This window comes from Salvia hispanica, chromosome 5 (genome assembly GCF_029641045.1).
Source record: "Salvia hispanica isolate PSC_SH4W2 chromosome 5, Shi_PSC_v1, whole genome shotgun sequence".
In the NCBI taxonomy this organism is placed as follows: domain Eukaryota; kingdom Viridiplantae; phylum Streptophyta; class Magnoliopsida; order Lamiales; family Lamiaceae; genus Salvia; species Salvia hispanica.
The window spans coordinates 31,474,613-31,489,330 of record NC_142696.1 but is presented as its reverse complement, the minus strand read 5'-3'; the positions used below and the strand labels follow the sequence as shown (position 1 = coordinate 31,489,330).

General features: G+C 35.1%; 3 protein-coding genes across 6 annotated transcripts; 1 reads left to right on the top strand and 2 right to left on the bottom strand.

The window, feature by feature from the left end:
• The first annotated feature begins 148 nt into the window (after positions 1–148).
• LOC125187413 (putative plastid-lipid-associated protein 13, chloroplastic) lies at positions 149–3,048 on the top strand. Of its 2 annotated transcripts, none has more exons than XM_048084003.2 (7): positions 149–483; positions 934–1,055; positions 1,132–1,215; positions 1,291–1,387; positions 1,988–2,204; positions 2,449–2,501; positions 2,806–3,048. In XM_048084003.2, exons 1-7 carry the CDS (start codon positions 247–249, stop codon positions 2,866–2,868), a joined length of 873 nt encoding a protein of 290 aa, XP_047939960.1. In that variant the 5' UTR covers positions 149–246; the 3' UTR covers positions 2,869–3,048. The 2 variants fall into 2 exon arrangements, with proteins under 2 accessions (XP_047939960.1, XP_047939959.1); XM_048084002.2 differs by having other exon boundaries at positions 150–483; positions 2,822–3,048.
• A 4,911-nt stretch (positions 3,049–7,959) lies between these two features.
• Positions 7,960–8,382, bottom strand: LOC125189520 (VQ motif-containing protein 25-like). Its single transcript, XM_048086792.2, has one exon. It carries the CDS (start codon positions 8,380–8,382, stop codon positions 7,960–7,962), a length of 423 nt encoding a protein of 140 aa, XP_047942749.2.
• Positions 8,383–11,022: 2,640 nt separating this feature from the next.
• LOC125188161 (delta(12)-fatty-acid desaturase FAD2) lies at positions 11,023–14,718 on the bottom strand. 3 transcript variants are annotated; one of them, XM_089058715.1, is made up of 3 exons: positions 14,560–14,705; positions 14,033–14,139; positions 11,023–12,432 (listed from the first exon to the last, which is right to left on the bottom strand). In XM_089058715.1, exon 3 carries the CDS (start codon positions 12,419–12,421, stop codon positions 11,270–11,272), a length of 1,152 nt encoding a protein of 383 aa, XP_088914841.1. In that variant the 5' UTR covers positions 12,422–12,432; positions 14,033–14,139; positions 14,560–14,705; the 3' UTR covers positions 11,023–11,269. The 3 variants fall into 3 exon arrangements, with proteins under 3 accessions (XP_088914841.1, XP_047940872.2, XP_088914842.1); XM_048084915.2 differs by lacking the exon at positions 14,033–14,139 and having other exon boundaries at positions 14,560–14,718; XM_089058716.1 differs by lacking the exons at positions 14,033–14,139; positions 14,560–14,705 and adding an exon at positions 13,517–14,010.

Below are 14,718 nucleotides of genomic sequence, written 5' to 3'. Positions count from 1 at the left end.
AAACCAAGTGGCAAACTATATAAATTGAACATCTAGTAATGAAATTAATGATTTTCATACAGATTACACTTAAACCATTAAACACCAGTTAATGATTTTTATACAGATTATTATTATTTTTTATATTTATTTTATTAGTTACAGAAAGCTCATCATTTGGTAAGCACACCACAAAGGTCGGAGGTTGAAATAAACTCCTATCATATTCATATTCAACCCAATTAGCATCAATCAAGAATCATTGAAATGGCAACCTCAATTTCAACTCAGAGCCTATTGTTAATGCATACTGCTCGTATGTCCTCGCATCCGTCTTCTGCCCCTGTGTTTTCTCTTGAAAATCCTGTTAAAAATGGTGCGATAAGGAAAAGGAAATTAAGCAGAAAATGCAGAGCAATGGTGCAGGAAACTGTACAAGGGCCTTCAGCTACTTATGCCAGACAAATGGAAACACTCTCTGCTAAAGAATCTCTACTTCTTGCAGTGAGTTCTTTTTTTTCTTTTTAATTTAAAGATTCCTTTTTTATTCTGTTGATTTATAAGGAAACTAAGTAATGGGCATGATCTGCTTGCTTAATCTCTACTTCAATTAGCTTTATTTGGCTCTAATTTGCTTCAGATTCTTCTGTTTTGGCGAATTAATTTGTCCAATATAGTAAAGATTATTTCTTGATGTCACATGTATATAATTTGTATCTTTGTCCTTTGGTATTAATGTTACTGGTTGATTAAGTTACTGCTTGTTCTTGTTAATGCCTAAGCTTATGAGTTTTAAAGTTTTTCTAATGTGTCAAATGAACTAATGCAGTGTAGGAATAAATAGTACTAACATGGTGATGGTGTATGTAATATTTCAAGACAATGTTGTGAATGTGGATTGACCAAATTGAGAATGTACATTTGTAATGTCCATGATTAGATTGTGTATTTCAGTTCAAAGATGCTGGAGGGTTTGAGGCACTGGTGACGGGGAAGACAACGAGTGATCAACAAATAGATGTGAACGAGAGAATAGTTAGCCTCGAGAGGCTCAACCCTACTCCAAGACCAACAACGTACGCTGTTTACTTTTTTTCAAAGCATCATTGCAGCATAGGTTGTTGGCTGTTCAATTGTGTTTCACCTCTTCAGGTCTCCTTTTCTGGAAGGCAATTGGAACTTCGAGTGGTTTGGATCCGGGAGCCCTGGGCTTCTTGCTGCTAGGATCTTGTTTGAGTAAGTTACATTGTAGTTGCTAGCTCTTGTAATGGGTGGACACAACTTATTTTTATATTTGTTACTGTTTCGCAGGAGGTTTCCTCCAACATTGGCAAGTTTATCGAGCCTGGACGCAGTGATCAAGGATGGATATGCAAATATTTCTGCAAGTCTGAAATTCTTAAATTCGGTATGCACTGCAATTTCTATGGCCTTTTAGCTTTTTTTCAGTAACATCAATATATTAGTGCAGTTGAATTGCCAGGAGATTTACTCATGAGGTTTATATAAGATGCTGCTCTTGTTTGATATGCTCATCAGAAAAAAGCCATCAAAAAACTATTTGAGAAAATATGCAAGATAGAGCCAGAAACCACTTTCTTTAGTTGCTCCTTTTCAATTTTTTCCACTGGCTATTCAAACACCACATGAGAACTCGTTGTCCTAAAAACTCAGCAACGTGATACGGCTTAAATCCATTCCCGTAAATAGCTAGGATATCAAACAACTAATTAAGGTTAGAAAATAGCCTTTTTCTTGCCTTTACAGAAAAAAGTTAGTTGAAGATACTAACTTGGTTAAAGAGATGACTGCAATGCTTATGAATACAGAAAATGTGAACATTTTTGGCAGATTTAAAGCTCGAATTTTTACTATGGAGCTTTAGCCCCAGACATGTCTACATCAAAAGGGTGATGTATTAAAAGTTTGGCTTATGGTTCTGTGCCTTTTTTGGTTGATATTACTTCCTTGCCTCACCTTCTAACAAGTATTTCTGGACTACTTGCAGATAGAGAGCAGATTTGTAGTCTCCACCCGGCTAACTGTCGAGGGGCCACTTAGAATGAAAGAGGAATACGTTGAAGGGATGTTTGGCTCCCCAAAAGTTAATGAGGAAACAATGCCTGAACAACTAAGAGGTGCTCTAGTTCAGGCTACTAATACGTTGCAGCAGCTTCCTGTTCCCATCAGGGATGCCGTAGCAAATGGATTTAAGATCCCTCTTGGTATGTAATTTAAGAGACTTGCACTGCTTGATTATGCAGTTCCACTTTCCAAGAAAGGAAAGGAATGAATCCGTATATTTCATTATAGGTTAAATGGTTGTTAATTCTCACCAGTCATCATGTTTAGAGACATGTTCCTGTTCTCGTTGCTTATCCTCCGCCTATCGCTAAGACGCTAACACTACAACAATTCGAAAGTTTTCAGTGACCTAGTGATTCATTGCTTGCTTTTATCGGTTTTCAGGTGGGACATTCAGCAGGCTGTTTATGATATCTTATCTCGATGAAGAGATCCTGGTAATTTTTTTAAGTATTGCAGATATCTGGACTTTATGAATACAGTACTCTTAAATCAGGCAACGAAACAGGACAACATTGTCGCATTTTCTTGATTTCTCGTCATTTGACATTCATTTCTTTTATGCTCTTAATCATAAAACTCACTCTGGTTTTCAGAAGTAGAGGAAGCCCAATGTTTATGGAATCATGGATGCATAATATGAATTCTTATCTTCTCGTTCTAGATTCTACATTTACTAGGAATATTCTTGATCCGTGTCACTTGTCTCATCCCATTACTTGTTTCGCTATGTATGAATAGGACTCTATATGTGCAGATTATACGAGATACTGCTGGAGTACCCGAAGTCCTTACAAGACTTGATCCCGGGCCATTGCCTCTAGTAGAGCCAATAACCGAATACGAAAGTTGAAGATAGAGCATATGATCTTCGTGTAAAAGGATAGCCGAAGCAAAACTATGGCTAGCATACCTTTATTTTTATTAATAATACAAAGCTTCTAGTATGATTTTATGATTAAGGAACTTTCCTTTTTAAGATAATGCAAGCTGAGATAAGCTTTTAGCAGTAGTTGATGCAGGTAACAACTAGCTGTGGTAGTTATATGAGTTGGTAAATATTGAAGCCTTCTTCTTCTCTTTTAAATGCCTTGTTCACATTTCTTTTTTGGAAATTAATGAAAAAGTGGGAAAAATGGACAGCTGTTTTCTAGAATTTTGAAAATATAGGAAACTGTCAAATGTGAATGCTGAATCTTTCTCCTCAAAGATTTACTTCTTTTGACTTGGGATTTTATATCTTCCACTTTTGAGCATGACTTCTTCTAGATTTATTTTTATTGACTTATATGATCCAAAACCTTTTCATGGTTAATTGTTCTCAAGTTTTTTCTTCATACAACTTGAAATAAGTGTGTAAGACAGTAAGAGTATCTGGAAATAATCACTTGATGTTTAAATCAGTTAAGACAAGGAAAATATACAAAGATGGTGTGAACCATAAATGTTGTTTTTGAGTGTAATTTTAATCATGGTGATCACTAAAAAATATCTGTAGTGGACATTATGACAATTTATAAATTGTTTAATTGTCGTTTGCTAGGGAGATAATTCCTTTATCTTGAATTTATTCGACTAAAATGTGTGTTATTATCATTGTTCGCATTATCTATCTTGGCACTTAATTGTTTAGTCAAACCTAAGCCTAACTGATGTAGGTTTGCATATCAATTTTTTTTTGCAATTGTCTGTTTTTTATATTATCAACTTCGTTTTAATCCTTAAACAAGTAGTACTCTGGATAATCATTGATCTGCAACAATTTTATAGTATTGCAAAATGTCAAATTACGAATATTATTGGCATTGACTTTGTAGTTTGCAAGTCAATTCTAACCCATTTATATATAGCGGAAGACTTGGGTTCACATCATTTGTTAGCCTTAATCAATCATGTTTCATTTCTTTTAATAAGTTTATTTCTTAGCATATATTTTTGCTTATGTTTTCGTTTTAGATTTCGTGATTTACACTCACGACATTCTGTAAATCGCCGTTATCATGAACAAAATAACCAATTTATGATATTTAATTTTACTCGGGTATAGTTAAGTCGTCTAAAAAACAAAAATTAGTTCAAAGTTTGTGCACTTTATTATATATGCAAGGGTACTATTAGGTTGAAAACTTTCTTAAATTGATAACTGATAACTATATTAATAACTTATTATATGTTATAGTTGTCAGATTTCAATTTAAGAAAGTTATCAACTAATCAGATCCCGTGCATATAATATACACAAATACATCCTAGTGAAAATATACATATGTGCAAGAATCCAAGTAGTGAAATGACAAAATTTGAAATACTAATAAATTCAGTTACTTGAAAATGTTCCAAATGGAGCCTAGAAATGTACAAATCCTCCCTTGTCACTGTTGTCAGCTACTCCTATATACCAAAATTCAGAAAAAGGCAGAAACCAACTTATATATATACAATATATTTACATCCCAAATTAGAAAAAATCGAGTACAAACAAATAAAATCATATAGAAAATCTCAAATGATCATCATAGTACAAACAAATCAATCATTGATCACCACAACAACACCAATCATAATTACTCTTCTAGCTAACCAATCATAATGGAAAACCCTAAATCCTCACAATCAAGAAGTATATGTAATTAATTATCCTCCCTTAATCCTAATCAAGCAAGTTACACACACTTGAACCTTGCAAAAACTGAAAGTGATTAATCTCATCAAAACCACCCAAAAACTCGTCTCCTCCTGATTTTCCACTCATCCAAAACTTTTCCTTGCTTGAAGCCAAAATTCTTGCATCTTTCTTTCGCAATCCTTTCGTTTTCTCGGGCTTCCCGGTGAGCCTCTGCACGAGCTCCCTGAAGTTTGCAGCGTCGGTCTTGATGATTTCGGGTGCAAATATGTGGATTATTCGGATTTTCTGCTTCGTCTTTGAAATCGTTCGTGAGTTTCGGTGCATGGCTAGGTTTGATGAGGCTGTTTTTGGGCAGTAGATTTGAATTTTATCTTCCATAGTAATGTTGTTTGTGAGATTGAGAGAGGAGAGTTGATTTTGAAGAGGAGGAATTGGGATGTTTATTTATATAAGTGGGAATTGTAGAAATTTGTTTATTGAATAGTTGACAACATAGGTAGAACATTAAAATAAGGGGAAAAAAACAGCTAAGAAGTCTACCTGCTGAGGCAAATATTGGATGAAGCTTGCTATGACATATGAATGAGAGAGGTAATAAAATAAAGTGGTCCCTTTTTCGTAGCAGTCTGATAGAAAAGATAGATAAGATAAAATACGATAAGTAACGTGACATAACATTTTGGGTTATTTTAAATCGGGTAACTTCAAGATAAATGACTTATCTATGCAAATCAAGAGTTTCGTACTGGAAATGATGAAATGAGGGGTTAATTACCAAGTTTTACATAGTTTGAAATTTTAGCACAATTTTTGAAAGGTTGCAGAAGCTCTCCATCACTTTCACCAAAAAAAGCCTACTACTAATATTTTAAGGACACAAAAATAGAGACGTAAATATTAGTGTTGAATTTTTTTAAAAATTAACTACAATTTAGGACACAAAAGAAGTGTCCCTAATTTGAGGATAAATTATCTTAATCTTATGTTTTGATAGGACGCTTCCATTTGTGTCCCATAATATTAGTTGTGACACCAAGAATTAAGACGTTTTTCGAAGTATTGGTGATATATTTAGAAATGTCTTTATTTGCATTAAGAAATGTGTTTAGCCTTTTTTTTTTCTTATAGTGTTTCCATTTGTTGCAAAAATAATATAACACCCTCAAATTTTTTGGTTAGCATCCATAGAGTTTCGAAGCATTCGTAATTAGAGCCAATGCTGTCTCAATTTGATTGTCTGTAATCAGTATAGTTTTTTTTTTCAATTAGCATTGCGCTCGACATGTCATAATTAATTTTTTGGTGTTCTAAGGTTGTGTTTAAATTCAATGATTAGTGAAAATTTGTGAATTATTGAAATTAATCCTAGATAAAATTTATAAAAAAAAAAAGGATTTATTTAATTACCACTAGATTTGGTTAATTGAACAGCCCTTTAGTTAGGTTAGAATTTAGAAGATATATGTAGTTGCCAACTTGTCCATATAAAATATTTCTATGATTATTGTCATTAGTCGTGTTTAGTTGGTCTCCTCTCTTAATGTCTAAATCATTTTCTTGATTGAGGGTAGATATATTTTATTGTAAAGTTTCAAAATTTATGCATATTCGATATGGAGTCATATATACACCATATTTTTCATTTCCCCCTAAATTAGGCATAGAGTTGTCTTGAACTAATTTATGATCCAAAACAATGAAAATTAAATCCCTATTTTATAAGTTGTTGGAAATCCGAAGAACTCAAAAGAAAATAAAATGGAAATTAAAAAAAAAAAGCTAAAAGAATAATAAAATGATGATTTCTTCTCTACAGTGATGTTTAGATGGCCAAAATTCATTGCACGTCCCGGCAAAGGTGATGAGTTTGAGTACTTGTCAGTCTGTCTTGCAGGCTCAATCAAATTTCAAGTCATTTCGACATAGTTGACGTTCCGACCCGTTCCGACGTCGGCGTCTAATTAATGAACTGCGTCAATTTCTTAATCATATATCCTTTTCATTGCGACTTTTTAGATGCATGCACGTTCCCATCTCTTTCTCTCTAGAAAAGATTAACCTAGGCGATTTCATGACTTGAAGATAGTTATGCATTCGTGGCTTACATTTTCAATGATATCAGCTAATTCTCATAATATCATTGCATTTATAAGCATGCACATTTTTTTTATTATAAATAAATATGTGTGCATCTTTTCGGTTTAAAATAATATACTATCTCCGTAAAAAAAGATTATTTTTATCATTTTGGCTGTCCATCAAAATTAGACCAGTTTCTAAATATAAAATTTGTAAATATTTGAACACTATATATACTAATAAATGTGAACCTAACAATTCACTAATACTCCTTCCGTCCCACTTTAGGAGTCTCAGTTGAGTTTAGCACGAGTTCAGCACGATTTTTAAGAAATGTAAAAAAGAAAAGTTGGTAAAAAAAGATAGTGAAATGTGAGTCCTATTTTTTTATATTAGTTTTATAATAAAATGTTAGTGGAATGTGGGGCCTAATACCAATCATGGAATATTCAAACCGGGACTCCTAAAATGGGACACCCAAAAATGATAAACCGGAACTCCTAAAATGAAACGGAGGAAGTACTATTTTTGTCTTATTTTATCAATTGCACGTTAAAATCTGTAACATACATGTAAGGTACTACTTCAATTTTGGATGCCTGTTTCTGGACTCTTGAAAGTTGAAACCATCACATATATCCCATTTCGATTTCCGATTCAACAAATGGAATGACGTTTATTATGAAATAAAGGTATTTTTATGTATTGTTGCATTTTCTCATTTGGCTTTTGTTCATTGTGTGAAACTCTCAGATATTTTTATTTTGCCGACTGATACAAATTAATGAACTAGACGGCCCATCTTTAGTGAAAATTAAACCAATTTGTTATTTACTCAATTAATATTTTTTAATGAATCAGTTATGCCTTCTTATAAAACTCTGTTTAGGTTTAGTTGTTCTGAGGTAGGGCTATATATGGAGATTGACTTTGAAGTTGAAATCAATTTCTTTTAGGTTGTAGCTTATTACACATGCCAAATGGAAGGTATATACTATATATGTTCTTTTTAATGTGGAATGATTGATAATTTTCAACAAGAAATTCAAAATTGGACATACAAGTAAGACAAGAAATTTGATCAGCTTTTCCTAATAACAACATAAAACAGATCCCTTCAATCCATAGTAATTAGGCTAAAATCAGCATTAGTTACATCCTCATTCCAACTCAACTAATTAACTAATCAATCAAGCAAGCTGAGGGAGGCCATTGACATCCAAGCAGTGAGATGGTGTACCTTCCAAAAATGGAAAGTGGTTGATTTCTTGCATGAAGCCATCAAAGTCTGCAAAACCACCCAAGAAGCCACCTCCTGAATTGGCACTGCTCCAAATCTCCTCTTCTCCTTTAATTCTCTCCCTTAAACTTGCATGGAATCCTGCCCTCATACTCATTTTCTTGCTTGAAGGAAAGATTCTTGCCACTTTCTTTCTTGTTTTCATCTTTGTCGCGCCACGGCTGCTCGGGTCAGCCTCAGTGGGCTTGCCGGTGAGCCTTTGGACGAGCTCCCGGAAATTCGTTGCGTCGGTTTTGATGATTTCGGGTGCGAAAATGTGGATGATCCGAATTTTGGGCTTGGTTTTAGATATAGTTTGGGAGTTTTTGTGCATTGATAGAGGTGTTGAAGTTGTGTTTGGGCAAAAAGTAATGTGGTTTTCCATTGCATAAGAAATGAATTTTGATTACACAATTAATGTATATATAGGTAGAAAAGGCAAGAAATTGATGAGTATTTGTGTGTGTGAATAAAGTATAGGAAGTAAAACAGAATGGTCCCCCATATCACAATCATATATTCTATGCATCCATGCAATTATGCAAATCATGGGGTTTGTACTGGAATAAGACAAAATGACTACTCAATTAGACATATATTGTGACAAAACAAGGGGTCTATGTATTCAATTATGATTAAATTTAGGTTTAGCCCTTTTGTGGTAAAACATGTACATAGATGCTAACTTGCTTAGTTAATAGTAGTACATTATTTACTGCTTATTTAGGAATCTAGGCGTTATTAATTAGATCTTAATTTTTTTTAAAAAAAATAAAAAACTATGAGAAACTATGATTTGGTTTATACAAATTCATTAGTTCACTCTACTAACTACGTTTGTAGTATATAAATGGCTGATGTCTAATCTTGTGTAATGTATGTGTGTGTTTCTATTATACATTCTTTAGTGAAAAATCCATAGCCGGACTTCTTGAACCATCATCCATCAATTATTTAATTATGAATTACGTCCTTCTCCTAATTCGGCGTTTGCACTTAAAAGTACGATCTCAACTTTTAACATATAGTTTATTTAATTTGGCCGACCATTGCAAATTTGCGAATAATCGAAGTTGATTTAACATTGTTGTGATATAGTACTAGTAATAACAATCTGAGTTTCTATACTTTTTTCTTAAGTTGGATGTCAATGGTTGAGTAATTCCTAATTTGGATATGAACTCACTCAAACTCAATAAAGTGGCCAAGAATGTTTTTTAAATAGTACTGTATAGTAGTATATGAATTTGAATTCAATTTTAATTCATAGTATGGCCTCATACTACAAATTTTAGAGGATTAATAAAAAAGACAGAGCATCTCTATCGATTCTAGTTCTAGCCGGCCAAAGATTCTGATATTTGAAAGTAATTAGGATCTGAATGGAGAGAATGAGAGCCGTTGGATGAGCACGTTGGTGTCAGAAGATCTGCGTCAGAAAATCATTAACGGCGTCATTTCGAACACGAAACTCGTGTGCCGGCTGGGCTGGGCTGGCCCACGTTGGAGCCCGCACGAACGGCTCGGCGCTGGAACGTTTCAACGCGCCATTTCTGAGCGCAGATTAAGCTGTATTCTGCCGCTTTTAGCTAACATGCACCATTTCTTCTGTTTTTTTTTTTCATGTTTCTAATTGAGGAGCACACGATTTTACTATTTCCTACTCCGCTATTCATTTCTTCCTTCTATTCTATGTTTAGCACGGGGATACATGGCGGCAGCCACCATTTTCCGTTTTTTTATTTTTCTAGAGGAAAATTTTGCAGTTATTAGTTGGAAATGGTGCTTCCATCATTAAGTATCTTTAACTACGTGAAAATTAAGAGGTATTCAATTCTTTTTAGACAAGAGTAAATTGTCAAATAGATCACGAAGAATAGTACAATTTTATCTTGTCTCATAATTTTCAAAAGTGGTGAACGATAAATAATCATGTATGACATTTTTACCGATGAAACTCATAATAAGGTTGCAACCAGATTTTACAGTTATCCCACCATCATTTCTGGCTAAATCACACGACGTTGTTATATGCTACCGCCATTTTACCAATGTGGATAAATCTGGTTGTCAAATCATCTCGGGCACGGGCAGAGCTAGAAATTCAGTTCAGCAGGAGCAAAAATATATATATGAATTTTAGAAATTTGAGATGAGATATTTATAAAGAAAATTGAATAAAGTTAAAAATTAAATAACAAATTAGGATAAATAAAATATACCTCTCCAAGTAGATCCGTCCTTGATTGCGGGTTTTAATGCAAAATTAGTAAATGAGATCATTGTGAAATTCCAATTTTAAAAAGCATGAGATGAGACAAACTAGAATTGGACTATAATTCATGATTTATTTGACAATTTACAATTTAGACAACGAAGCATTAATATAATTCACAGATAAATAATATTTCCTCTGTCCCACAAGAATATACACTTTCTAAATTTGAAAACCTTTTCCTCTCTAATAAGGTGAGACTTATAATAATATTTTAATTATCTTTCTTTCTATTTTTCTCTTACTTACCAATTATACATTAAAATATATGTCCAACCAAATATGTATATTATCGTGGAACGAAGGAAGCAGTACTATCATCAATAAGCTAGCTATACCATTCTTTTATAGGTTTCGAGCCTAATAATTTTCAAAGTGGGACGACTCTTGATTTGATAGACTATCCAACGCTTTGAAAATAGATTTAGGAGTATCAATATAAAAATACACGCACTTGTTATGCGTATCACATATTCTTAGTTCGGTGAAAATGTGGCCACATGTATATTTGTATGGTGGTAGCAGTGAAAGGTGGGTATGGTACATATCTATATACGCTCCTTCTCTTGGTAACATAATTCAGGAACAAATTTCGTGAAAAAACAAAGCTCGGTAACTAGTAAACAAAAATATGAGCTAGAGTTTAATCAAAATTAGTACACTGCTATTATACATTCCTTATACTACTATAATTATTAATTAAAAAAAAAAACTTTGCTTTGACAAGTCGAAGTTTGGACTTCAAAACACACATAGTTCTTACACGGTCTTATTCCCATCCAACATGAACCAAGGCTTGTTAGAACACCACAGTTCTAACTGAGCCTTACTCACTAAGACAAGCAACCAACATAACCTAGACTTCAGCCAAATAAAACAAAGCAGATTCTCCTACAACAAACACAGCCCAGAAACTGCATTTCCTACATTAACACTCCCCACAGCTCTAAAGCTTGTTATTGTACCAGAACACACCTTTGTTCTCTTCACCTTCATCGGGCTCAACGTAGATGCATTCCTTCACCTCTCTAAACATGGCCTTGAAAACCGGAGTCTCGTCCAACTGGTAGTACTTTCCCAGGATTGGTTTGATAGCCTTTGTTGCCTCCATTGCATGGTAGTGCGGCATGGTCGAGAACAGATGGTGTGCAACGTGGGTATCCGTTATGTTATGGAAGATGGTGTTGAGAATGCCATAATCTCTGTCGACTGTGGCCAGGGCGCCACGCAGCCAATCCCACTCTGACGAGTCATAATGGGGGAGGGCAGGGTGGGTGTGCTGCAAGAAAGTGATCAAGACGAGGAACCCATTGACCACGAGCAGTGGGCCACCATAGACACACAGAACCCACGCAAGTCCTTTAGCTACAGACATACGGTACAGCCCATATAAGACAGCAAGTATGCCTGCATCAGAGATGAAAATCTGTGCGCGCTCCCGATCAGAGTAGATCGGGCTTTTTGGGTCAAAGTGGCATGCGAAGCGGTCGTAAGGCCTTCCGGAGACGTTGAACATAAGGTATAGAGGCCAGCCTAAAGTGAGCTGGACGATGAGGGTGATGACTCTGCCGGGTGGGTTGTTCATGTACTTGGCAGTCCAGCTGACCCCTGACTTGACCTTGGGGACAAACACCTCGTCCCGCTCAAGTGAGCCGGTGTTTGAGTGGTGGCGGCGGTGGCTGTATTTCCAAGAGAAGTACGGCACGAGGAGAAATGAGTGCAGGATTAGACCAACAGTGTCATCTAGCCATTGGTAATCACTGAAGGCATGGTGGCCACATTCATGGGCAAGGACCCAAACACCGGTTAGGATACAACCTTGGCATATCCCATAAAGAGTCCAGGCTAGGTAGGAGAGAGGCTGGGGGAGCTGATGGATGTAGTTTGTTGCGACATAGTAAAACAGAGAGGCAATGATAAGGTCATACACGACGTAGGAAAATGAACGAGGAATAGATCGCTTGAAACAATGGGGTGGAATAGCTTTCTTGATCTCGCCAAGTGTAAATGGAGGCTTTGCGTGCGGAACTCGTTGGATGACGTCAGACTTTGCCTTCTTATCGGCAGGGGGTACAGACATACGCCCTCCAGCACCCATTGTTCAGCGACCTGCAAAATTATGTGTTAGTCACTTCCAATGAAACTGCAAATATGAAACAACTATTTATAATGAGTAAATTAGATGAATGTAGTTTTCAAATCCAGATGGATCACACAACTACATGAACAGTTCAATTGACTTAAATTGTATGGATTTATACTGCATCCAACTTGTCTACAGGCACTGGCAGCTAGTGGCATAGAGCCACTAGTATATAATGTGGTCTGGCAAAGAATTTATGTTTCCATTGAATCATCACCCTTACAAATGTTTTGTTCTCTAGATTTTAACATGGGTTCAAAAATGTTTCTAATTTGCAATCTGACACCTATTTAATCAATATTGGTACAGTGAAAGAATTAAACATGCTCGAAAACTGACAAGAGTTACTCCGTAATCCCTTAATTCCTCAAGAGAGTAACTTCCAGATTAAGGAAATACAGCTTAAGAAATACTTATATCGTCATTTCTTAGATACCTACACAAAAGTCTATCTTAGGAGTTACTTAAGTCATCCCTTCTTAAACACCTACAAATAGCTAGTAAGGTAAACCAATACGAAAAGATAAATTACAAGTTTAATTATATTATACGTTTCTCTCATGCAAGATATTTTTAAGAAAGGAAGCCTATACATTTCTTTGACCATGATTAAAATAATAATAAAAACCTATGATGTGGCCACTAGAAACTGCAGAGAAGGTGAATTTCAAAGGTGCGGCTTAAGCTATAAGTATAGAAATGATAAAATTGTGTGTACATGGATTAAGACCAATTATTGTACAACACCAAGCTCATTAGACAGCTGTTAATTTTTTATTTGTGGACCCTGGAGATATTTAGACTTAATACCAGAAACCGCAGCTGTAGATTAGATCTCGGCGTAATAAAGCATTGAATCTTTCATTTTCCACAAAAAACGATACAAGCAATCACATCAAAAGGGTCGTTTATTAAATACGCCGATACTTGCTAGGGAGAAACCATTTTATGGACAGAACAAAGCAAGTTGGCCATAGTCATATAAGCGAATATTACAGAATATTTTTTGTGAAAAAAATATTAAATGAAAAATATAGATAGAAAATTAACTAAAAAACAAAATCACCGAAAGGCTGAAAGCAGACATGGCCACTAAGCATTTTGTCCAGTCTTCTAACTGCCCATGTGAAAAGTTGAGGCTCTAAAAAAACCTTCCAACTACCAAACAAGGATTCATAGAGTCTAAAACGAAAGATATTCTATCTCAAGCTAAATTATGAAAGATGGAAATGAGACAGACTGCCTAAAACGCACATATTCTATCTCATTAGGAAATCAAGACAATCGATGAATCGCACTGCCCCATAAATATCATGATTTGTGCCAATTAAATTAATAAGATATTAGTATTAGAGACTAGGAAAAGAGCACATGGTAGCCCAAAAAAGAGAAGGCAATATTAATGCCTCTGTTAAGTGTTAAATTAAAATATTTGACACTGCACCAACCAAAACCATTAATCGATTCACACGTGATTTACTCCACTTTTTGAAATGTCAGATTTTTTGGTAAAATACTAAAAAATCTGAAAAAATCTGGAGATGCTATAAAAAATAATACTAAAACCAAATCTTATTCAGGTGAGAAGATCTGGATCTGGAGGTGCAATGGCATTGGAATATATTTGACGATTATAAAAAATCACAGATGGCGATTCATCTCTGTAGTCCATCCTAGAAGGAGAAAATGATTAAAAAGAAAAATCAGAAAAAACTTTATTAAAATGAGTTCATCCAGCCCCAAACAGTAGACTGTAGATCCAAAAACCAAACCACATTTGACAATTTTAACAAACACTTGAGAGAGTCAAATCCATTATTCCAGATTGAGCATGTAGAAACAGAAGAAAGTTGCGTTAAATCTCACACAATCAGATCCACAGCCAATCCAGATCTATTCACGTATCTCACCGAAAAAATAAATCACATGCACATACAAAATAGTCAAATTGAGCATAAAATAGGAGGCAAACAACAAAAATCAGAAGAAGATCTACGCGCATTTCCCCAATCCGCCAAACAAAAAAGCAGAAACAATGAGGCATCGAAGAATCGAAAGGCATTGCAATAAAACGAAGAGGAAAAGAGGCGTACCTAGAGCGGGAGGCTCTCCGGAGGAGCGGTGGTGGTGGTGGTGGTGAGAGAAAGGAAGGGGTGCGGTGAAGAGAAGAGAGGAGTGGAGTGGCCGGCACCACAGCGTTATAAATAGAGGCGAGGCGACTGCCAAACCCAAACCAGTAGATTCTGCTTAAA

What these genes read in the sequence shown, in the direction of transcription:
- LOC125187413 (XM_048084002.2), top strand. Translation starts at nt 247, where the DNA reads ATGGCAACCTCAATTTCAACTCAGAGCCTATTGTTAATGCATACTGCT. An exon ending in CCTACTCCAAGACCAACAAC is followed by an intron (nt 1,056 to 1,131) that starts GTACGCTGTTTA and finishes TCACCTCTTCAG; the next exon opens with GTCTCCTTTTCTGGAAGGCA. An exon ending in GTCTGAAATTCTTAAATTCG is followed by an intron (nt 1,388 to 1,987) that starts GTATGCACTGCA and finishes GACTACTTGCAG; the next exon opens with ATAGAGAGCAGATTTGTAGT.
- LOC125189520 (XM_048086792.2), bottom strand. Translation starts at nt 8,382, where the DNA reads ATGCACAAAAACTCCCAAACTATATCTAAAACCAAGCCCAAAATTCGG.
- LOC125188161 (XM_048084915.2), bottom strand. Translation starts at nt 12,421, where the DNA reads ATGGGTGCTGGAGGGCGTATGTCTGTACCCCCTGCCGATAAGAAGGCA.